General features: G+C 28.2%; 2 protein-coding genes across 5 annotated transcripts in view; one reads left to right on the forward strand and one right to left on the reverse strand.

The window, feature by feature from the left end:
• The window catches only part of Nup188 (nuclear pore complex protein Nup188), a 97870-nt gene extending 82431 nt beyond the window's left edge, over nucleotides 1-15439 (reverse strand). The window contains exons 1-9 of the mRNA XM_087160578.1: nucleotides 15339-15439; nucleotides 12018-12072; nucleotides 11346-11419; nucleotides 11177-11255; nucleotides 10057-10137; nucleotides 9798-9842; nucleotides 8833-8925; nucleotides 2214-2270; nucleotides 2056-2124 (exon numbers count right to left, since the gene is read on the reverse strand). Coding sequence (XP_087016704.1) covers nucleotides 2056-2124; nucleotides 2214-2270; nucleotides 8833-8925; nucleotides 9798-9842; nucleotides 10057-10137; nucleotides 11177-11255; nucleotides 11346-11419; nucleotides 12018-12072; nucleotides 15339-15355 — 570 coding nt within the window. The 5' untranslated portion in view covers nucleotides 15356-15439. The remainder of the gene's footprint in view (nucleotides 1-2055; nucleotides 2125-2213; nucleotides 2271-8832; nucleotides 8926-9797; nucleotides 9843-10056; nucleotides 10138-11176; nucleotides 11256-11345; nucleotides 11420-12017; nucleotides 12073-15338) is intronic.
• A 60-nt stretch (nucleotides 15440-15499) lies between these two features.
• The window catches only part of LOC107447912 (transmembrane and coiled-coil domains protein 2), a 35514-nt gene continuing 26697 nt past the window's right edge, over nucleotides 15500-24316 (forward strand). Inside the window, exons 1-4 of one of the 4 annotated variants that reach the window (XM_087160579.1) lie at nucleotides 15500-15817; nucleotides 16940-17187; nucleotides 21048-21228; nucleotides 22848-23076. In XM_087160579.1, coding sequence (XP_087016705.1) covers nucleotides 16963-17187; nucleotides 21048-21228; nucleotides 22848-23076 — 635 coding nt within the window. In that variant the 5' untranslated portion in view covers nucleotides 15500-15817; nucleotides 16940-16962. The remainder of the gene's footprint in view (nucleotides 15818-16939; nucleotides 17188-21047; nucleotides 21229-22847; nucleotides 23077-24316) is intronic. The other 3 variants (XM_016062960.4, XM_043052411.3, XM_071181951.2) reach the window with 3 other exon arrangements.

Raw genomic sequence — 24316 nt, forward strand, 5'->3', positions numbered from 1 at the left:
CTGTGATAAAAGGATGAAGAGCACCATAGTTAAAGACATTCACTGCAAGTGCAAGTGATTTGTTTTGTGAAACACGTCTTCAAGAAATCATTTAGACGACTTTACTCGAGGAAGAATGATTGGGAAGCTTGAGGAGGGACGTAGTGTGACCAGTGCCGCCGAATAGTTCGGGATCAATAAAAGTGTTGTTTCTAGTGCTTGGAATGCCTTTAAAACTACTGGTACAGCTGTTCGGAAGGTTGGTGGTGGCCGTCCAAGGAAAACTCGAAACTGGAGCTCGTCTGGGGTGGCATTATGTTGAACGGGCGGACTGAGCTTCAGATCTTCGACCGAGGTTCTGTAATTGGAGACCGCTACTGCAATGAGGTAATCCTACCCCATGTGCGTCTGTTCCAAGGGGCCATTGGACCTGACTTCATTTTTATGGATGACAATGCCCGGCCACACCGTACTGCTAATGTTCAAGAGCTACTGGAAAGTGAAGATATCACACGAATGGATTGGCCTGGTTACTCTCCAGAATTAAATCCCATAGAGCATGTGTGGGATGCATTAGGGAGACGTCTTGCGACACGACAGTATCCTCCTGGTAACACCCATCAGCTGAAAGATGCGTTAAAGGAGGAATGGAGACGTTTACCCCAAGAACTCCTGGATAATCTGGTGCTTAGCATGGAGATGATGCCAAGCAACAATTACACTAAGGGGAGGGCATATCCCATACTAGGGAACATCTGCCAGTTGTACTTACGCTTCTTCAGGCAATTATGTGTAACGCCACTATATGTCAAATGAAGCCTTTTTTTGTTCCATACCCTACTTTAAGCTTCATATTCATTTCTGCGCCATTATTCTTTTACCATCGCTTAAGTACAAAATAATGTACATCATATTCAAATTTCGTGTCAATCGGATGATTTCTTGTAGAGTTATGACAAAAAACGTTTTGCACACCAGTGTAAAATCCAATCTACACATTTTTCACAATCAGGAAATATACTTCTGCATATATTTGATTGGACGCCCGGTGGCTTAGTGGTAGCGCTTTGTGCCACAGGTCCTAGGTTCGATCCTCAGCCTTTCATCCCTTCTGTGGGTCGATAAAATGAGTACCAAGCATGCTTGGGGACAAAATACTTGGGGTTCGGCTGAGTACTTTCGGGAACATCTGTTCTTGCACACCAGAGCCCAAGGTCAAGAAAACTGACATGGGCACAGTAGGCCTTGGCCCTGTATGGGCTGTCATGCCACTGAGTTAAGTACATATTTGATTGAGTTGTGGTCAAAAGAGAGTTGACAATAAAGAAAACAAAATAAAGGTAAGAGAATTGTGGTAAGTTTATATAATGATGATGTGTATTGGATAATGATTTAATGTATCACATATTACGTAGCAAAGTTATGAAAATTTGTTACAGGCCAGTAGCATTTTAACAATGGTCATTGAATACTTAAATAAAATTTTTTAAATAATGTAACTGTTGATATTAATAATGTTAGGCATTTCTTTTTGAAACATTTAAAGAAATCTGGTAAGCATTACAAGGTTCATTTTTAAGATGCAGAAAGAGTTTGAGAAACAAGCATGAAAAATTTTCAAAATATTCATAACAATTCCATATTTATTTAAAAATAAAAATATACACATAGGGTGCATTCTTGACGAAAAAAATTTTTAATTTAGGTAGCGATATGACCGAAATCAACAGAATGTAGACTTTCACAGGTAAATGTCAAGAATCACATATTTGCTTTGGGGAATGTCCAAAATATTTGTTATATTCGATTTGATAATAGCTTAAGGGAAAAACAGTGTTCGGAGTGCTGGGCAAATGGTAGCGCACACTGGGCAGTGGCACTTAACTAGACCTAGTATATGTTTCGGACATTTACCAAAGTGACAATGTGATTGTCAACGTTCACTGCTGGAAGTCAACCAACACCAATTTCGGCCAACAACATTGTCTCATGAAAAAAATACTTGAAATTTTTTTACGGAAAAAGTATCTTAGATTGTTCATAATTGTAGGAATAAGTATTCAAAACCATACTAACCATATAAATACCATGGGACTCCTTAGTAGGAAGTTCAGAATTTATAGAATTTTCTATTTGTTTTAAAACCTATATAATAAAACAAAAGAATTAAAGCTAATTAGTTTAAAGTAAAATTAAAATTAATAATGAAAACAAAATGATTCGAAAAAACAGACCTTGCTTATGACAGCATTATCTTTGTTATACTTTTCTAGGAAAGATTCATAAATATCCTGAAAAGGAAAATTCTGTGAATATCAATAAAGTTAATGAGAAAAAAGATAATCAGGGTTGATAAAAATTAGGATTTAAAAAAAAAAACTTATTTTAAAATTGGATTCCTTTTTTAATTGGATTTTTTTTAATTTTTCAATCAAAGCTCTTATAAAATGTAATAAAATAATACTCATACATTATAGCTAAATACATATTTTAGCTACAATTTAATTCAAAAATAAATATATAAAAATTATACTCTTAATATATTCATAAATTACAATGTGCAAAAACTTATTTAAAAAATCAGCTGATTTATAAGTTTGTTTTTTTAAAAAATTAAGTGATTTAAATCATGCCAACTTTGTAAAAAATATACTCACAAATACAGAAAAAGCTAAAACACTGGTCTTACATGTGAGACAAAAATGAATCTGTTTGGTGAAGTATAAACAGAATTTGGTAACAATAATGCTCTAAAAGCAGTTAGGTTTCCCTTGTTTATTATTTTAAGGCAGTTTTCTGATGTCAATTTTAACTATTGTTTAAACATTCATGTAAAACTATTTGTATAATACACTTTTAAAATTTAAGATAACCAGGTTTCTGCATATGTGATATATATCAGTGTTTTCACTACAGAAAAAAAATGGGAGCGAATTTCTCACCCTTTCTCAAAAAAAGGGTGAGATTTCAAAAAGTTAAGTGAGATTTCTAAAAATTAAAAAAACGCGAATAGACTTGGAAAAAAATTATTTCTTTAATTATAATACATTTTTAACATCTTCTAATTGAATATTTTTGCTGCATCATCATATGGAAAATGTTCTATATCTACTTTTTCGTCAGCTATTATATTTATTTGGCTGAAAAATATCCGTATTTGTTTCGTTTTGACCGTTTCTACCGAAATTTTTTTCATTTTCATTTGTTCGTTACGAGTAGAAGATGACGCCTTAATTTGTCCATCTTACATTCATGCACAAAAAATGTAAACGTCTTACATGAAGAAACCTTACCTACGGTGAACACATGGTTGCAGAGAAATGTCTTCTGAAAGGGGTTCTGCGGTTCGAGGGAGGGGAAGGTGTTCAACTGTTCGTACTGGTTCTGAACAATACTGGTAGATAGGGAAGCTAGATAACAAGGACCGATGTTCAAAATAATGAAAAATCAAGGAAGAAATGTGAAACGGATTTTATTCAAAACGGCAAAAGACGAAAATTTTTCCAAAATTCGCTCATTTTGAAATTTATTAATAGAGTGCGCGAACTTCTCGCGTTAATCATTTTTTATTGCGAGAAAAGAAAAAAATATGCGAGATTCTCGCGCTGTATTGAAAACACTGTATATTTCAAAACTTATATTTGAATATAATATATATATAAACATGTGACAGTTAATTTATAAACTAAGGACACTATTTCTCAACCCAACTTACTCAGAAGATCTTAAATATTTCAGAAAAAATACCTTGGGGCAATAAGTGTAGCCATTTGAAGCATTAGCAAAGTTTTTACCTATACCATATTGTAGCACTTAAAAATCTTTTTGGCCAGTTTGCTTCTGATCATTCACATACCCTCTAGAATGTGAAATATTTTGAGCCTAAACCTATTTAAACATAAATAAAATATATATTGATTCTAAAACTAATATTAATCCACCCTCTGGCAGTTGAGAAGCAATGATCTATAAAAGTGTTTTTAACTCAATCATCTTTTGTGAGAAAGTTAAAAGTAAACTAAAGTTGCAGATTTCAGATTTTTTTTAATTCAATTTTTAGTTCAATATTTTAGATGTTAGTAAAATTTTGACAAAATTGTTTTCATTATTTACTTTCCACTAATAACTAAAATGGTTCTTTTGCTAGTCACAAGAAATGTTCATTACAATGTTCAGAAATTTCTTAAAAGTCTCCATCCTTTCAATATCGACTAATATATATAGATATATATAAAGCAAAAACTATTTTTTTGTGTTTTTGTTCTTTAATAATGCTTTGTTTTTATATTGAAAGTATTTATAGTATGATACATCCTAAATTATACTATATATGAATTTTCTTTTTTCCCCATTTAAATGAATAATTTTAGATCCTGAAAATTTTCAATTTCAATTCTTTTAAGTTAAAACAAATTAAAAAATAAAAACTATTTAATTCTCAGAAAAAGTTTTGGATTTTTTTTAATGTGTCAAATTTAGAAAACTATAGAGCTATTTAATGTATTTTAGTTTTTTTTAAATAATAATAATTAAACCGGATTCCAGTCACATCCATGAATAAACTTATTTCGGGTGAGTTCATGGACAACTTCTTCGACACTTAGCCCAACACAGATAAAACAGGATTGGTATTTTGTATGAATGAAACGTATTTCTTCCATGACAATGGAAGAAATAAGTTTTGACAGAAGAAACTAGACAAGACAGAAGAAACTGCACGAAATGGAAGAAACTAAAAATGACCAATAAAATTGCTTAGCAAGGAATATTTGAGAATAGCTTACATCTAATACAGTATTAAGAAGTTAAAAAATTTTCACGCCTACTTTTTTCAAAATTAATAGCTACTTCCATATTGTATACTTTAGTTTTCAACAGAATTTAAAAATCTAATAAACAAATTGTTCGAGAATGGATTTGAGTATTCATACTTGACAGTATTTGATTAGAAAAATAAGTAGGCTATTCGTAACTGTGGATTTAATATGTTTAGTATGTGATTTGTTAATTTAGTATCATGAGTATGACATTTTAATAATTCTTCATATAATTATAAAAAAAGCCATACCCATTTACATAAATTTTAAAGGACTACAGTAAATTTAATTTCTTAAGAAATTCATTCAATTAACATATTTAAAATGATTTATTAAATATCTCAGAATTAATACTACAGTAGAGAACCATTTATCCGGTATCCAGATAACCGGGAAACCAGAAAACCGGGAAAATTTTTTCTCGATTTTCCCGCCATTTTAAACTAGAACGATTTTAAGCTAAAACGAAAAAAGCGGAAATTGGACTCATCCTTGAAGTTGAGTAGAAGAAAATGTAAGGAAGGGGAAAACTTTTTTTCCCGTTTACCCAGAGAAGCGTCATTTCCTCCGTGACCTTGAAGGCAGGGAAGGGAGGAATGCTTTATTTTTTCCTTTAGGCCGTCAATCAAACTCAAGGGTGTGGCATGCTGATTTCGTTTTCTGCTTGATTTACGAGGGGGGTGGGGAAAATGCATTGCATGCATATCAGTGAACAGAAAAAGAAAAGAGAAAAATATATTTATTTGACATCGACTAATAAAAATAAAATCTTTTTCTTTTGAATAAATTCTCATTCTTTGGAAGTGCGGTATCAATTGCAAGTTTTTCTTGGTGTGGAATCACATCTGCTGTAATTAAAAATCTTGTTTTTATCAGCAAAAAAAATAAAATGAAAGGAGAATTGTTTATTAATTTAAACATAGGATTATTTTATGAAGCAGATTGCAGTTTTGTTTTTCTGATTCCACTACGCTTGATTTTTTTTCTTTTCGCGATAAATTTCGCACTCAATAAATTAATTCTTTTTATTCATAAATTTTATCATTGGGTTTTTTTTTTTTTTTTTTGAATTCCGTTGATCTTGCCTTGTTCAGGGTTTTAATATTTATGCTAGTGCCTTTTTTAACTATCGTTTCGGTTCGATAATTTTCAAGTGTTTTTATTTAGATTAATAAGTTTTCCTTTTATTTTATCGTTTCCCCCCGTATAATTAGGTATGAAATATATTGCGTTATTTAATCATTGGTTTTGTTTAGATTAATTAATTTAGGAATTGTAATTATTTTTAAAAAATAAATATGAGAATTTTGTATTTTTTAAACTTGATTTTCTTGTCTAAACTTGCAAATTTTTTTTATTCTTTTAAATGTTATATTTCTACCATTTTTTTTTTCTTTTTAAAGTTAGGAGTACCTTTCTTTTTTCTCTTACTTTATGCATTACACTTTTTCCTTGTACTTCGGGTTCGATAAAACATCGATTAACGACACTTTTTGGTCGATCCAGAAAACCGGGAAATTCAGATATCCGGGATAGCGATGGTCCCGAGCATCCCGGATAATTGGTTCTCTACTGTATAATCAAAAATTGATTGCAATTACAAACTGAAAAATTGTTTTAATATTTGATATTTCTTTTTGAAAAAGAGTTTCTTCCACCAGGGTTGTAAGAAATTTCTTTCTTTCAAGGTGGCTTTCCTCACTAAGGAAGAAACTTGCCATACCTGAGCTAATAACATTTTTAAAAAAATGGTATAAAAATAACATAAGCTCATAGTAATAAAAGTATAATCAATGTAAAAGTATAGCAGACTATAGAATATTTTTATATTATTTGTAAACATTACAAAGCTCTTAACATATTCAGATAGAATTCAACATATGTTTGTATTGGTTTGGCAAGTAAAAAGTTTTCAACTGAAGGGTAGAACATTAATTAAATCACAGGATGTAGCAAAGAGAAATTTTCTTACAGGACATCACTAAAAGCATTTATGACAGGATACATGCAAGCAAGATAAGTAATAGCATTCAGTCACAAGCTATATGCATAGCTGCCAACATGGAAAATTCAGTAGATTTTACAAAATAATACAAATTTCATGATAATTGTTGTAAAATGTACTAAATATTTCACACATGGGGAATCTTAGGGATTTTTATTGTCATTAAAATAGAAAAATTGGAATAGTTTCTTGTCATGATTAACATTAAATGCATCCAAATGTTACGCATTATGCTTACCCATATTGAATAGTAATATGCATTTAGTTCCTCAAAGATAGTAAGATTTTAAATTAATTAAAAAAATGAGTGCTGAATTAGAATAAACTCAAAATTTTAGAGCAAAAAAATTTTAAACTGATTTTTATTAATGAGGTTCACTTTATGATGTATTCAAACAAGTAATAATCTGTGCAAATACTCTATTTCAATAGGAATTTCTCCAGAAACCAGGGTTGGGTTTTTGACGTCAAAAAGAGGTTTTTGACATGACAAGGGTATAATACTGGTTTAAACCGTCAAAAACCCGTCAAAAATGTCAAAAACTAAAGTTTGCCAAAAAAATATATAAACTTCAAAACTACCAACAGTTGCCATGCATTATATTGAAATTTAATTATACTATAGGTAATCAGCAGGTTTTAAGATATTTTTTAATTAAAATTAAGGTAAAATAACAGATTTAAAATCTTAGAAATTTATATTCAAATGCATGTACAGAAAAATTTTGCACAAAATTTTTTTAAATATTTATATTTTGAAAAAAAAAATTTTTTTTTTGATACTTAAGAAAATTAAAAGTTTATTACTATGCATTTTTGACATATAAGGAACATATAACTAATATTTATAAGGAACTTACAAGTTATGTTGTATAAATACAAACTTGATACAAGTGTATGAAAAAATTTTTTAATGTTATACCGAATATCTTTATTATCTAGTATGTTAATTTGAATTTAAAAGAAGTTATATTTGGGAATAATGATAAATATAATTCATATTGTTTATTATATTTATTTATAATTATTACACTTACCATTTTAAAACAATTTTTACCTCTTAATTTGTTTCCCCCACTTGTATTAAGAATACAAATAATGCATATCTTGAAAGCAAGAAGTAATTATTCAGCAGCTGAATATTTATATATTCAACAAAACTATGTATATAGTATTCAGCAAAATGAAATTCACAAGTATTTGGATAAACTAAATTTTCAGCATAGTAAATGAATAGGCTGAATATACTGTAAATCGACACTAACTACTCTGTGTATTTAACAGAAAGCACTTAAATTTGTATTGTCTTATGTTAAAAAGATTATTAAGAAGATTTAAAAGAATATTAAAAAGATTTTTCTTTAAAAGATGTCTAATGTACAAAACTGCTAATGTTTATCTTTAAAAATGTCTAATTTTTAGTATAATCTATACTATACACTAAATTTGGTTATAAATAAATTTCTTAATAATATCACTGCAGATTTTCAATAACACATGAAAATGAATACATAATATTACAAAAGATGTGAGCTTTCAAAAGTACAAGATTTTAGTTACTATTCAAAATATAAGTGTTTCTTCAAAATTTTAAATTTGTTTTTTCTAGAACATATTTAGAAACACTATCCTTTATAAAAAATATATAAATTTTATGTATTAATTAAATTTCACATATGAATATAGGTTTTTGACATTTTCGACATTTTTGACAGTGAGGTTTTTGACGTGACGGTTTAAACCATGGTTTAAACTGTCAAAAACTGTCACATGTCAAAAACCTGCCAGAAACTAACTCAATTTTAGGGGATTTTTAAAAATGAAGGAAAACCAAGAGAATTTTGATTAAATGAGTAGATACTAGAAAATCCAGTAGAGTTGGCAGCTATGTATACACACACATTGTCCACTGGACATGTGCAGTATAAGTTGAGACAACTTGATGGTTGAATTAAAGGTGGATCAGTAAAGGCATTGATAATGTTTATGTCTAAAACAAACAAAAAGTTTATTAAATAAGGAGTTGCTTACTTTGTAAGGATCAGTGTCATCCTGCCAATGATTGAGAATATGTTTCAAAATTAACATATAATAAAGTCTTTCACTATAATAATAGTGCCACATCTGAAATTAAGAATCAAAACATATAATCGACATACAAATCACAAGAGACAAAAAAGAAATTACAGATTTAAAAGGCAAAAATATGAATGTATCACACACTAGGTATCAAAAGAAAAAAATTAATTCATTCCAAATTTAAAAGACATTATTCCCCCCCCCCCCACTTTGCTCAGCTGTAATCATTTACCGTCGAACCTCGATTATTCCTGCATCTGTCACAAATGCTGTTTTTATATTGTTAACAATAACCATTCAGATCATTTTTGAAATCAGCAGATTTTCAAATTAATCCTACAAACATTATACTCACAATAAGAAACTATACTAAACATAAAGAACAATTAAAATTTCAATTGATTTTTTGGACTTGTGACATCTACTTGAATCAATTTGGGAGTTAAATACAAGTTTCCCAACTTTTAATCTGTTAAAATTATGATTGGTAGGTGCTTTATTTATGTCGCATTAGAGCTGCACAATAAGCTATTGGCGACGGTCAGCTACGATAGCCCAAACACCCGCAGACGATCACTTCATGGTAGAACAGTTTAACGAGGAACTATACCACACAGTCTCGGTCCCTACCCAGGCTGATCAAAGTGATCACTGCCAGTGATGCTTGACTTTGGAGTTCTACTGGGAACTATGTTTTTACTATCAGTCCACTGCGGGACCTCAAAATTAGGAGAGAGACTAAAAAAAGGTTGTTTTTTTTTAATGTATTATATTTTAAATGAGGAGAGACAGTAAAAATAAAAATTTATCAATTAGATTCAACTTTAGATAGTAGGTACAACCGACAGATCTTAATTTTGAAAATTGAGAGGAATAGTAAAAATGTACAGAAATAAAAAAATCGGAAAGCTATTTACCTCATGCAATAAAGCTTGTGCCAATCGTTCATTTATCAAGTGTGCCTATAAAATCCAAATTAGACAAATAAAATTAGCAGAAAAATGTATAAAAAATTTAAATAACATACAAAATCTATTGATAAAAAAAATTTTAAACTAAAATTTTCTTGAATGAAAAATTTATTACAGTTTAGAGAAATTAAGAAAGTAAATTAAGAAGTCTATTACAAATTTAGATAACATAAATATTAAACCAATCAAAATTTTAATACATCACCTCAAGTGTTTTTTGTGTTCCCTTGAATTCATATGAAGCATATGCTAAGAACAAATCCTTACATTGCATGGCATCAACATTCTAAAAATTAAAGATCTGTTAAATTACTACCAGAGTAAAATACAATTTTGTATAAAAACTACTTAAATATATCAGTACACTTGTTTTTCAACTTAAATATTACTTTAATACTTGCTTAGGAACTCAAAGTTAGGATCAATCGACTGATACAAACTTTAAATATTACTTTAATACTTGCTTAGAAACTCAAAGTTAGGATCAATCGACTGATACAAACTTTAAATATTACTTTAATACTTGCTTAGAAACTCAAAGTTAGGATCAATCGACTGATACAAACTTTAAATATTACTTTAATACTTGCTTAGAAACTCAAAGTTAGGATCAATCGACTGATACAAACTTTAAATATTACTTTAATACTTGCTTAGAAACTCAAAGTTAGGATCAATCGACTGATACAAACTTTAAATATTACTTTAATACTTGCTTAGAAACTCAAAGTTAGGATCAATCGACTGATACAAACTTTAAATATTACTTTAATACTTGCTTAGAAACTCAAAGTTAGGATCAATCGACTGATACAAACTTTAAATATTACTTTAATACTTGCTTAGAAACTCAAAGTTAGGATCAATCGACTGATACAAACTTTAAATATTACTTTAATACTTGCTTAGAAACTCAAAGTTAGGATCAATCGACTGATACAAACTTTAAATATTACTTTAATACTTGCTTAGAAACTCAAAGTTAGGATCAATCGACTGATACAAACTTTAAATATTACTTTAATACTTGCTTAGAAACTCAAAGTTAGGATCAATCGACTGATACAAACTTTATTTAAATTGCTTAGGAACTAAAAAACATTTTAAATTTGATCTTAATATTTGCTTAGGAAGTCAAAATTAAGATTATCAACTAATACAAACTCACAATTAATTTATTTAGATTGCTTAGGAACTCAAAGTTAGGATCAATCAACTGATACAAACTTTATTTAAATTGCTTAGGAACTAAAAAACATTTTAAATTTTACTTTAATATTTGTTTAGGAATTCAAATCTAGGATTATCAACTGATACAAACTTACAATTAATTTACTTAGCTTGCTTAAGAACTCAAAGTGAGGATCATCAACTGACTTTTTCAATGCATCCAAAGAAGCATCACTAAATAAAATAAAATAAAATAATAATTTAAATATTGAAATTGTGTAAGAAAAATTTAGAAATAAAAGTGTGTAAATTTGCATAACTTACTTTGATTTCTTGAAGTGTAACACTCCGTTGACAATGTGGTCACTGTTTCTTTCGATTTCATATTGAATCAATTCCTGTATTTTGAATAAAAAAAGAAAAAACATTAAAACAAAACGGCATAAAGTTTACAGGCCTGAGGGTGGAAGGATTATCAATCATGCCAATCTTCATCTATCAAATGGTACCTCAAAATAGAATTAAGTTAACATGTCTTATATACAGTAGGGAACCGATTATCCGGAGCGATCGGGACCATCGCTATTCCGGATAACTGATTTTTCCGGTTTTCTGAATTGCTACAAAAAGCCTTTTTTTTTAATTGTTAAACTCAACTAAAAAATAAAAAAATTGGAAATAATCTGAAAAAGAAGAAAAAACGATGGAGTAATACACTAATGATTCTTTCTAAAACGATTGTAAGGTAACCATCTTTCAAAATAGAAAAAAAAAATCCTAAAATCTTATGAGGAAAAAAAATTTTTTTTTTTGAAAATGGCAGGAAAATTTATTGAATTTCGTTCCGGTTTTTTGGTTTTCCGGTTTTCTGATTTCCGGATAACAGGTTCTGTACTGTACTGGTGAATTGAAATGTAATAATTGTAGTGGTAGTTACGCCACAAGTTAATAATTTTAACTGATATTAAAATGAAAAGTTGACAAAATATAACAAACCTTGCAGTTCAAAACAGAGGAGCCTGTCACAAGAGACCACAAATCCTTGGCAGATCTAATTAAAAAAAAATTATGAAATACAAAATAGCATAATTAAAATTTTCATACAATGTTTAACCAATAAAACTTAAAATAACATCGAAGTTACTTTTCGTTAAACAAAATATCTGTAATTAAAGTCAAAAGAATGCTTTTTCTTAAATTAAAAAAAATACAGGGAATGAATAATTTTATTTAAAAATAAAACAGGATAGAAAAAGCTTCAATTTAAAAACTAAATTGATATTCCTAATTTTGTTAAAATTTCTTTTGAATTGTTTTGAAAATTAATAAAATATTTGATGCTAATATTTAAGCATATATAACACATGTTCCTTATCTGATATGATTGTATCTTAAACAATAACAAGATTAAAATATTTCAGAATCAGTTCACCGAAACTTTTCAGATTCCCTCCCTTAGGAAAAAGGAATTAAAATACAATATTTAGAGGTTAAAAAAAAAGTTTTAAAATAAATATTTAACTTATTAAATTTTCACCGCTAATAGGTAATGATGCACAACTTTTCTAAAGAGTAAGCTCCAAAAATAAGAAAATACCATGTTTAGTCGAGGATAAACAAAATTAACATTAAGTTGTAATCATAAATCAATAGGGTGCATTTAGATCCTATTAACAAGAAGTATGATTAGCACATGTATAATTTATTTCCTTACTGAAGTGTAAATAGATAGTTAAAATTGATAAACGAATTAAAGTATTTACTGTAAATACAACTAAAAAAATACAGGTACAGGAATTTTTATTTAATCTCTAATATTTTAGAACTTTTTTTCTCCATTTCATTTGCGTATAAGACATTACATTTCCAGTGTTTTCACTACAGTGCGAGAATCTCGCATATTTTGTTCTTTTCTCGCATTAAAAAATTATTAGCGCAAGAAGTTCATGCACTCTCAATTTCAAAATGACGAATCTCGCGAATTTTGGAAAAAATTTCGTCTTCCGCCATTTTAAATAAAATCCATTTCACTTTTCTTCCTTGATCTTTCATTATTTTCAATATTGGTCCTTGTTATCTAGCTTCCCTATTTACCAGTATTGTTCAGAACAGGTGATACAACAGAACACCATCCCCCCCCCGAACCACAGAACCCCTTTTAGAACACAATTCTTTGTAACCACATGCTCACCGTAGGTAAGGTTTCTTCATGTAAGACGATTAAATTTTTTGTGCATGAATGTAAGGTGGACAAATACCTTGTTAAAGGCAACATCTTCTACTCCGTAACGGACAAATGAAAATTAAACAAATGTCGGTAGAAACAGTCAAAATGAAACCAATACAGATATTTTTCAGCTAAATAAAAAATCAGTTGAGAAAAAAATGAGTCCTTTATAATAACTTTATTTAAAGTCAGCTCTATTTTTAGCTGTTAATTTACCAAACTCCCTCATCGACAATTTACAGCAATTTGTAAAAGTTAAAGGCTATGAAAATTATACTATGGAAGACACAGCATGAAGTATGAACATGGAAATAACTCCAATGAACTTCACTATTCTATAACAGAAATAATTGAAAAGCCTATGCTGGCAGATGTAGAGGATAGGTCAGCATTTGTTGCAAGGTCATTTAGTACTAAAAACCGATTTAAGACGAAATTTCATAACAGATTGACTGATAAGCATTTGAGCAACCTAATGAAAAAGTAGATATAGAACATTTTCCATATGATGATTAAAAATTAGAAGATGTTAAAAATGTATTATATTTAAAGAAATAGTTTTTTTCCAAGTCTATTCGTGTTTCTTTTAATTTTTAAAAATCTCAATTAACTTTTTGAAATCTCACCCTGTTTTTGAGAGGGTGAGAAATTCTCTCCCATTTTTTTTTCTGTAATGAAAATGCTGCATTTCCTCGCAAATATTTAACCCCCTTTTATTATACAGTATTTTTTTAAAAATCAATATTAAAGAATGTACATTGGCCTTGTCAAAAGATTCTGTGGGTCATTTTTGGTATCTTGTTTATAGAATATGTTACGGTATGAACTTTAATTTTTTTTTAAAGTTCTGAAACAATGTTATAAATTAATAACATTATTAACTCTGATTTTATAAGGGTGTCAGCTGCAGTAATGTTTTAAAAATTGAGAATATTTCAAAATTGGTACCAGTACCAAACTTTGATAACAAATGGGAGGAGGCAAGCGAGAAGCTGCAGAAAAAAATATATCACGGATGCATCCTTTAGCTACTCCTCAGCAAAACCCTTTTTTAAAAATAAAAGACAATTAACTGCAAAAATTCTTTGGTGTCTTGGTGATGGCAATTTGCATGAACAGCGATCAATTTACAGCTCTCCCTTTAAAATTCATTAATTATCACCCTTCATTGTAATCTTTTTATAAAAATAATTTAAGATCAAAGTCATTGAACAATTACCAACATAATAACCAAGGCCTACTTACGGACAGACAAAATTATATATTTCAAACAAAATAACTAGATAGCTCCAATAAAATTTTATGAAAGCAATGTGGAGTCAATTATTTTTAAATCACCAAGGCCACAAACTGTTTTTAAACAGAAATTTTTTTAAAAAACAACAAACAAGTAGAGGTTTGCCTGGGGATGGCTACCCTTCCAGTTGGTCCCTTGCTGTGACGTTTTCTTCTTCTTCTTTTTTTTAGTTTCTCACTGGCCTGGAAATAGACTAGACTTTACGGTTATTGACCACAGATCACCATACAGAAATCTCTCCTATCTTTAAACGAGTTGGGCTTGGCTGAATTATTTCAGAATTAACTTACATGAAATAATTTTTGAAAAAAAAAATTAAATGGACACAGCATTCTTGTTTCACAGGAAAACAAGTATCTTTGAGTAAGAATACAATTAGGAAATATTTGAAAATATAATTAATCTCGTCCTTCGATGTACATAGCCGTATAAAGGTTTGAAATTTTAACCGAACGTCATATTTAGCAAACAAGAACAACCATGGATAATTGTTACTCTGATAGTATAAATTTAATCAAGTTCGGTTTTACTTATTATTGAATATTCATTAATAGAAAAGAAATAAAACTCAGCTATTTCTCGGGGTCAAATAAAAGTATTTGTCCTCCTTAAGACATGAACAGCCTTCACAAATGTACTTAAACCAAACTACATTTAACAATATATTTTGAACCTGAAGAATCAAAAATATGATATATATAGAGAATTATATAGCAACAAAAATAACCAATAAATTTTGTCATGAAAATAATACATAATTTTAAAAAAAAATGTTAAAAATAAATGGATTAACCTAAATGTTCGCGCCATGATACCTGCAAGCGAAATGTTTTTGTTTATAATTTGACCGGTAAAACAAATTCGTTGCCATTCATCAAAGGATTATCATGCTTTTGAAATTTAGAAGGCTCAGCTAGCAGAAATAACAAGTCAGCCAGCCAATCAAATTCCTTTACTCCTATGTTTTCATCCGACTTTCCTGTCACTGAATTTTTGATGGAAGTTTTGTATTCAACACAAAAACTCACTTATGAAATTGCTTTTAACGTTTAAATTCTTAATTAACTAGTCTTATTTTAAGTGTGTTTTGCTTCATTTGTTTTAGATTTAATGATGCTTTTAGATTTACAGATATGATTTTGCTACACTCGCATGAATCTTTCCAATTTCAGTATTTTCGAATGCGGAAAGTTGCATGGATATGAGTCATATCCTTCATGAAATTGATGAAAAATACTTCAAGCTCTTATGAAAAGAAATATAATGTTTTGGGTTAGTTTTATTTCGTTTTTATCTTTTTTTCTTTAAATTAATTGTGTGGCTATTATTGTGGTGAATAAATTTCTTTGTTATTTACTTACAAATGTATTTATTGGAGAATAACAAATTATTTATTATTTGCTGTTAATTACTATACGGAAATTCGCACTGACAGATCTCAAGGATTTAGTATTTTTCATTTGTGAAGCATATGTTGAAACTGTTTGTTCATCTAATGTGGTGAAAATATCCTCTATATAATTCCATAAAATATTTTATACAGATAACAATTTATAGTCTTTAAATCCTAATTATTTCTTAATATAAAAAATGTTGGGCTACCAAATTAATGTTAAAGTTTCCCCTAGGGCGCCTTTGGTATTTTGAAATTTTTTTTATGCTTATGACATAAAGAGTTTCTTATTAATAATCAATTAAAATAATGGGAAAAGGGAAATTTTTTCAAATGAAAAGAGCTCCAAATTATAGTGCCCAATCCAAGGGGTACCCTATACCACTCTAACAACAAGTTTTATTCAAACATATTACTGTAAATAAAAGCATATTACAATTAGTATATAAATTTAGGAAATGCAAAAATTTTTGTTTTTATTCTATATTTTAAACAAAAAGTATTGCTATGTATATATTTGTTTCAGGGATTAGTGGGACTTGTCCATTTTAATGTTCTTCCATCAATGTTTATAAAAAAAAAAGTAAATTGTTATTTACTTTTTCTTGTTTTTCTATCAACAGCTTTTTTAAAAAAAAAATTTGAAAAAACTGTATTGCCGACAATTGATAGTTCCTTTTTGTGATGCCATTAGCCAGTTAAGGTAAGATTTTTGTGTTGATATCTCTTCCAAACAATCAATTACTTATGGTGACTTACTGGCAGTAGCCTGTGAGAAACTGAAGGGGAAAAAATAATGCAAAGGAGAACCAACTAAAAAGGTAAAAGGAAATGGATATCGACAGAAACTGACCTGGAAGTATCTCCCAGTTATGTTCTGAAAATTCAGCATTAGCATGCATTGTATTTAAAGTGCTTAAATATATTTTAAAATATCTTAATTTTATAATGACATTATTTCATTTGCTTTTAAGGTATTATATCTTTATTTTTGTTGATAGTTTCAGTGTAATAGATTATTATAATGAAAAGGAAGAGTCCAATAGTTCCTCGAAAGAGTGGGGCTACAAGCAATGGTAGTAATACTCCAAAGCACCTAATAGCACAATCATCCAACACTCTATCATCCTTGTCACCCAATTACGGTGCTCCGGGAGCCAATACTCCATCGACCTCTTATTTGACTTGCTGGCCTATGGTGTCAACCACATCAGATGATCATAATAATATGGAGGAAATAGCAGATGTGGTAAGCTAAATTTTAAAAAATTTCTGTATAGCTCGGTTGTCTTTGAGGTTAGCATTCTGTCCAAGAGAAACTTGTTTTTCCCTGGACACTGGAAAAAATGGAAGCAAATAGACAAAATTAAAATTAACCAATAATTGCCTTACAATATGCATGGATGGTTGACTGAATGTAAAAAATAACAAGCTTCCTGAAACCCTAAAAAGTTTAGAAAATTTTGGTGTATCTGTTATGCTTACGAGGCGATGTGTGAACAGGCCTAATATTCTAAGAAGTTCTATTACTACGACTTGTGTTTAAATTTACTCACAATTTTACCATTCTTATGCGTTTTCTGTAATTTAAAGTAAAGTATACGGTTAGCCATGTTTTGAGTGTTTTCCCTTATTTGGTTATAGTTGTGTATAATAGCATCCAGGGTTCGTGATTTTTTGGATTTTTTTTAAAAAAAAATCAGATTTTTTTTATTTAAGTCGGATTTTTTGGATTTAAATCAGATTTTTTTTTTTTTTATTCAAATACATTGTAAGAACTTTAATTTTTGTTTATGAATGTTTAATCAAAATTAAATTAACATTAAAACAATATTATAACAATATTTTAGAAGCTCTAACTTTCTAAAATAATTTTTCATTATAATTCATAGCTTTGAATACATAGCAACCATTTTGAAACAAATGCATAATTGAAATTAAGGCTAGATGAAATAGAGAATTTAATGATTACTTCAGGGGTCTGTCTAGGTTTTTCGGAGTGGTATTTATTTTGTGAAAATTTAGACACAATTTGTGAAAATTAATAATAATATTAAAAAATCAACACGAAAATATGCATTTATCGTTTCTTACGGGACACAAAAAAAGCATTTTAGGAAAAAGTATTTTGTGAAACTACCGTTAATCCTAAAGTTGAATTTGTGAAGGTACCGCTAAGCGGTAGCAAATTTTGGCTTGGACAGACTCTTTAACTATGAAAGTAAAGTTTCAATTAACAAAACATAATTTTAATTTAAAATTATGATTTTTTTTTTCTTGATTTTTAATATGACAAAATAAATGTAACAGATTGTGTTTATAAATGTAGTCATTCATCAAAAAATAAATAAGTATTTAATCTATATATTTTTATATTAAAATATTCATTTTTAATCCTATATCAAAATAGATGAGCTAAAAAGAATTTTTAAAAAATCTATGTACTCATTGGAATATTTTTTTTTACAAAATTTCTTTATAGAAAATCTGACAATGTCAGAGATACAGTAAACATATTATGAGGGGAAAAAAATACCAGTTACCAGTTAATAACTCTTCTGCGTCAAATAGACTTTGAAAGGGATGAATGACACTATATCATGAAAAAAATATCTGAATTCATTAGCCTTTTCTATTTATGGCATAATTACCATGTTAGGGTAATTTCTTTTTTAAAATAACCTCAAGCTTTAGAAATATACATTTTCCCCCAATAAAATATAATACAGATTTTAATTCCATGTTTTTTCAATCAAAAGGTATAATTTTAATTAACACTATTTGCATTCTTTTTTCTTTTTTTTTTTTGAAAAAAAATTCATGATTAGTAATTACTTTCTACAGCTATGCAAGTCTATATTAAGAGAGCATTAAATGTGTACTTTAATCTGTACTTTCAACCTCAAGAATCAAAAGATTTTTAAAAATGTAATTTCAAATGTTTTGGAATTTAACACACACCAAGAAAGAAAGTAATTTTGTTAACTAAAATGAATTAACACAGCAATTTATTTAGAATAAATTTTGAAACTAAGGAATGAAAATATGAAAAGTATCAATAATTTAATACACTGTTTTTTAACTTTTAAAATTAATATATATATTTAAAAAAATCAGTTGATTTAAATCAATGATTTTTTTAAAAAAAAATCATTTGATTTAAATTGTGATTTAAATCAACAAACCGTGATAGCATCATTAGTTATTTTTTGGGTAGCATCATAGCAAGCATGCGGAGTCTTCAGAATGCATTTGTTGTTTGTTTCATTGAAAGTTAAATTGAAAGAACATGCTATATTGAAAACACTACAAGTATAATAATATTGGATGGAGTGTTTTTTTCCTTCAAACTTAGGCATAAAAATCAGTCGGAAATCTTACAGCGCATATTAATCCTAACGTTATCTGTGCATAGCTTTACACGGTTACCATTCATTATAAGAATAGTTTAGAATAGTTTAAATTTAATAAAGTACCAGGAATTTAATATTTTTTCATTTCGGCTTTTTAAAAAATAACTATTTTCTTATTTATTCTCATTTTGCACAGAACTTTAAATTTGCAGCTATGTCATATTATTTAAGGATCAGTTTGAGTATTCTTGCTTAACAGTATATTTGATTTTAAATCTGTAATTGTGACTTAAAAATCTGTTGGGTTCATACCAGTATGGCGACAAGTGTCGCCAAATGTTCTACAAATGTTGTTTCATATGCATGGACAACAAATTAGCCATCTTAAAATATGTTTGGAATTTATAAAATAGCGGTAAAAATAGTTTTTTTTTGCATAATTGGTATTCATTTAAAAAAAAATTATTGTACTTATTTTATTGTTATATGCGTGGTATGAAATTGAAATGTGTGGCATATAAATGAAATAACAGAAAGTGTTTGGTTGAAGAAAATTCTAAACTTTAATTTTGAAATTTACTTGTCATGCTGTGCTTTGCATTCATGTACTGGCAGTATAATTTTTAATCATTGAAATAATGTAGTTTACTGTTCTAGAATTGACTTAATTTAAAATTTTATAATTGTTTGATAATTATTTTAATATAATATTTTATTAACTCTTACTATCTTTGTTTTCCTATTTATTTACTTGTTTGGTCTCAGCAATTTCATCTCGTTGAATCTATTTAATAAGATTATTTTAACTTTTTTACACTTAATGTAATCAATAATCTTGAATCATTACAGGGTTATGAACCTTATTAGTTTTCGGGTGTTATAGATGACAATTATAATTTTTGTTGTGTACCATAATATGAATTGTGTAAAAGTTTGATTATTTTTTTCTAAGTTTGTCTTCCCTATTGGGTTTTGGATCACTAAATGAATACCTAGGTTGTCCTGTTGGACCACTAAATTTTCATTGCTGGTGAGAACCCTAAAAATGTGATTTGTATTATGTATAATGTTTAGTATGTGGTATGTTAATTTAATAAAATTTTATTATGATATTTATTTTATAAGTAGAGATTTTAGTTTATAATAATAAGATTTTACTATTCTCGTTTCCATAATATATAGAAGGACTAAGTTATATTAAGTTCATAAGAAATTTATTATATCTTTTTCAAATTTCGTATAAGAGTACACAGATTTAAAAAAACTTATAGTAAATAGTTTGGAAATTAGTCCTACTTATAAACTAGATTGCATTTCTAAACTGTTTAAAACATTGTTTTAATATTTGGTGTTTCTCTTTCGAAGATATCTTTTCTTAGTAGAAGAAAGTTGCCATTTATTATAGTCATAAGTATAATTCATAATGAATCCTAATTATATATTCTTTTATATTTTATTTTTTTTTAAGTTTTATTTTGATGTTTTTCGTATTAATTTTTTTTTTAAACTGGAAATTTCAATCATCTGAAAATATTTTAAATTTGTCTTTAAATCTTATTTTAAAAAAAGTCAAATTTACAGTGATATTAGTCTTTTAATTTTCCTGAAATATATTTACAAATTCCATAAAATTAACAATGTAGTTGTAGTGTGTAAAATAGTCAAAGTATAATATTTTTATGTTTCCAGTTTAAAAGTAGGTATGCAAAATTTTTAATTATTTGCATTATTTAAAATATTTTAATTTATTTTGCAGGAAATTTCTTTCAATCGTCCAAGCACTAATGCACAAGACTCTTCAACTAGTCAAAATTTCTTCCCTGAAGAAGGAGGCTCAACCCCAGACTTTCAAAGAACAAGAGCAGCAATTGAACAAACTTACCAAAAAATTGCCCGTACAAAAGAACTTATTAAAGAAGGTCAAACCGCACGAGATGGTAGAAATCTTTTTTTATTTTTAATTACTTTGAGTGAAACTTATGTTATGCATATCTTTTTTCTTATTTCCAGATATAGAATTCTTCATATTTAATAACATTAATTTTATATTTCTATTAACTTCAATAGGAATTGCTCCTTTGTTTAATGCTGCTATACTGTTCATTGATTAGTTTGTTTATTTATGCGTTTGTTTATTTATGTTTTTATTTCTAAAATCATGGTTTAGATTTCAGATATTCTAAAGTGAATTTGATCAGCACATCTGGAATTTACTTTAAAATGTGTCTAATATCTTTAGTTCTTGAAATAACTGAAAAAATTTTTTGAAAAATTTAATCACTATAAAAAATAAATATCTAACTATATTTTTTACTGATATTTAATTTCAAATATTAGATCAATGTCAATCAAAATTCCATATTTAGCTTTATTTTTAAAATCACATTTATAAATTTTGTAATATGTTGCCATATAGAAGATATGTGCTACAGTACGAGTCTCAAGAGAGAAATTTCTTTAATGAATTTGTTAACTGCGACCCAGTCACAGTGGCTGAAGCATTTATTTAAACTTCTATTTAATATTTAATTAATTGTAATTAACACTATATTTAACTGGCTATTAATATACATTCAAGAGTATAATGTTTCATTTTTTTAGTTTAAAACTTTATCATTAGTTATTTTTTGTTTATAAAACTCTTTGTACTTTTCAAGACTTGCCTAAGAACTACTGAATGATACTTTTATTCTTTTAAAAGTAGATGGTTATGATACTGATACAAATAGTAATTGCAGCATATTAGTTTAGATTTGCTGCGAGTATGGTAAACATTTTATTGTTTTAAAACAATTTTAAAAATTCAATTAGAGCTTGTTAATGAAACAGTTATTAAGTAAATGGTGGGAAGAAACTCTGGACGTAAGATATTACTTATTAAAAACTTCATTTGCTTCAAAAACATACAAATTTAAAAAAAAAAAAAAAGCAGTTTTTGTTTCAAGCGCTAAAAAACAGGTGCCCATTTTTAAGACTTGCTAGGTGTGAATGAGTGTCAACTTTAAATTTTATATTTCAAATCACTTTTATTTCTTCTCTTTCACATCTGGTGATGTCTTGAAAATGTGTGCCTGTTTTTGAGAGCCTGAAACCTGTAGGCGTTTTTTTGAAGTGAATAAAGTTTTTAATCAAGTAATAGAACAGGTATTGTTTGCTGTTCTGGTCATTATTTTGGGAAGAAGTAAAGTAATTGGTCTTTCAGCAAACAACAATGGCCAATTTTCAAATGGGCTGGCTACATTGTTAGAATAAACGAAGACCACACCACAAAAATAGTCTTAACTGCTCAACCATTAGCTACATAAGGAAAAGTTAGGCCAAATCCATAATGAATTGACTGATCGAAAAAGACCTTAGGGACTAAAAATTTGAAAACGCTATCAAGAAGAAAGCTATTGAGAAATAAAGGAATGTTATTGGTCTAAAAATGGTACCAGTATTTAGCACACTCTAATTTTAAGGAAATTCATTACTATAAAACAATGCTGAATCACTGCATTTGTATTATGTATAATTAAAAATTTCATTATTTACTTTTTTCTACTTTGTTTTATAGAAAACGTTAATGAATACCTGAAACTTGCTGCAAGTGCTGACAAACAACAGTTGCAAAGAATTAAAAATGTATTTGAAAAGAAAAACTTAAAAGCAGCTCAAGCTATTGCCCAACTTCAAAAGAAATTAGAAACTTACAATAAGAGAATACGAGACTTGGAAACTCATGGACTGAGTAGTAGCCATTGGCAACCAAGAGAAGTGCTGAGAGATGTAGGCCAAGGCTTGAAGTAATTTTTTTAAATCCATTTGTGATAATTTGATGTTATACCTATTGTTTTTTTTTTTCTTAATATTTTTTCATAATGATGTTCAGAAATTGCTATCAGACGAACCATGGAATTTTTTTTTTAAATTTTCTTCATGTAATGTCTTTAGGTTTTAAATTGCTTTATAGAAATGTTTGTGTGTTGGGCAAATTCAGAAGCTAATTTTTCGATTTTTATTGAAAGATGAGTAAAGAGTTTCTGTTATAAACAGGGCTTGTAAAATATGATCGCTCCATTGTCAATCAGTAAATTTCGACTAGACCTTTTTTTCAATTATGGCTTGACTTTTTCCTTATATCTTAATATTTGATAAAAAAAAAATCAGCCTGGGAATTGATCTTGAGCAATATTTTTTTCCCAAACAATCATTTCAGAAGCATTCCTAATTTTCCTTATCTTCGCAATACAGCAAATTCCTCAAATTTCAGACTGCACGTTTTGTAGTTTCACAGTTTTAAAACATAGAAATTTTAAAAGTCATGAGGAAATCTGTAGCAATGAAAAAATACCACAGAATAATTGTGAAACTGGTGTCATCTGAATGTGAGTGTTGATCAAAATAAGCACGATTTTGAGATTCGTAGGTTGGAATAACATTGTATTAAAAATATATATTTATATGAATTTTAAAAATAATGTAGAAATTTGAAATTTTCATGTAATGATAATTTCATATTAAAAAATTATTAAATGAAATGCGTTTGATTCGATGTATTTGCCGCAAGATAATGATAAACAGAATTTCAAATTTTAAAAAGAGAAAATTAATTAAAAGGGATGTAATTATTTGTACTTACTACTAGAATTTATTAAAGAACTTTTTTAATGTAATTGAATAGTTCCATAATTTCATTAAATATGAACAGTGGGCAGAGAGAAAAAAAAAAAAGAGAGATTACTTACCCTTTAAAACAGGGGGGGGGGGCTTGTTGCAATCTGAGAATTTTTTTTTTTTAATAGTTTGGTCTGGAGAACTTTAGACTGCTCTCCTGACCGAACTATTTGGACCATATTTTCCAGATTTTGGCTATCTTCTCTATTTTGAGCTTCAGAAATGCAAATTGTTGAAAAAGAGGTATATTTATTCTGAGAAACTATGTGTTTGTGTCTAATTTCATAAGTTTAAATATAGTCTGCACTAATTAGCATATTTGAGGTCAACCCCCCTCCAACCATTAAGATTGAGTCTTAGCACATGAAG

The sequence above is a fragment of the Parasteatoda tepidariorum genome, chromosome 4 (assembly GCF_982258835.1).
Source record: "Parasteatoda tepidariorum strain Cologne lab strain chromosome 4, Ptep-v5.0, whole genome shotgun sequence".
NCBI classification, from domain to species: domain Eukaryota; kingdom Metazoa; phylum Arthropoda; class Arachnida; order Araneae; family Theridiidae; genus Parasteatoda; species Parasteatoda tepidariorum.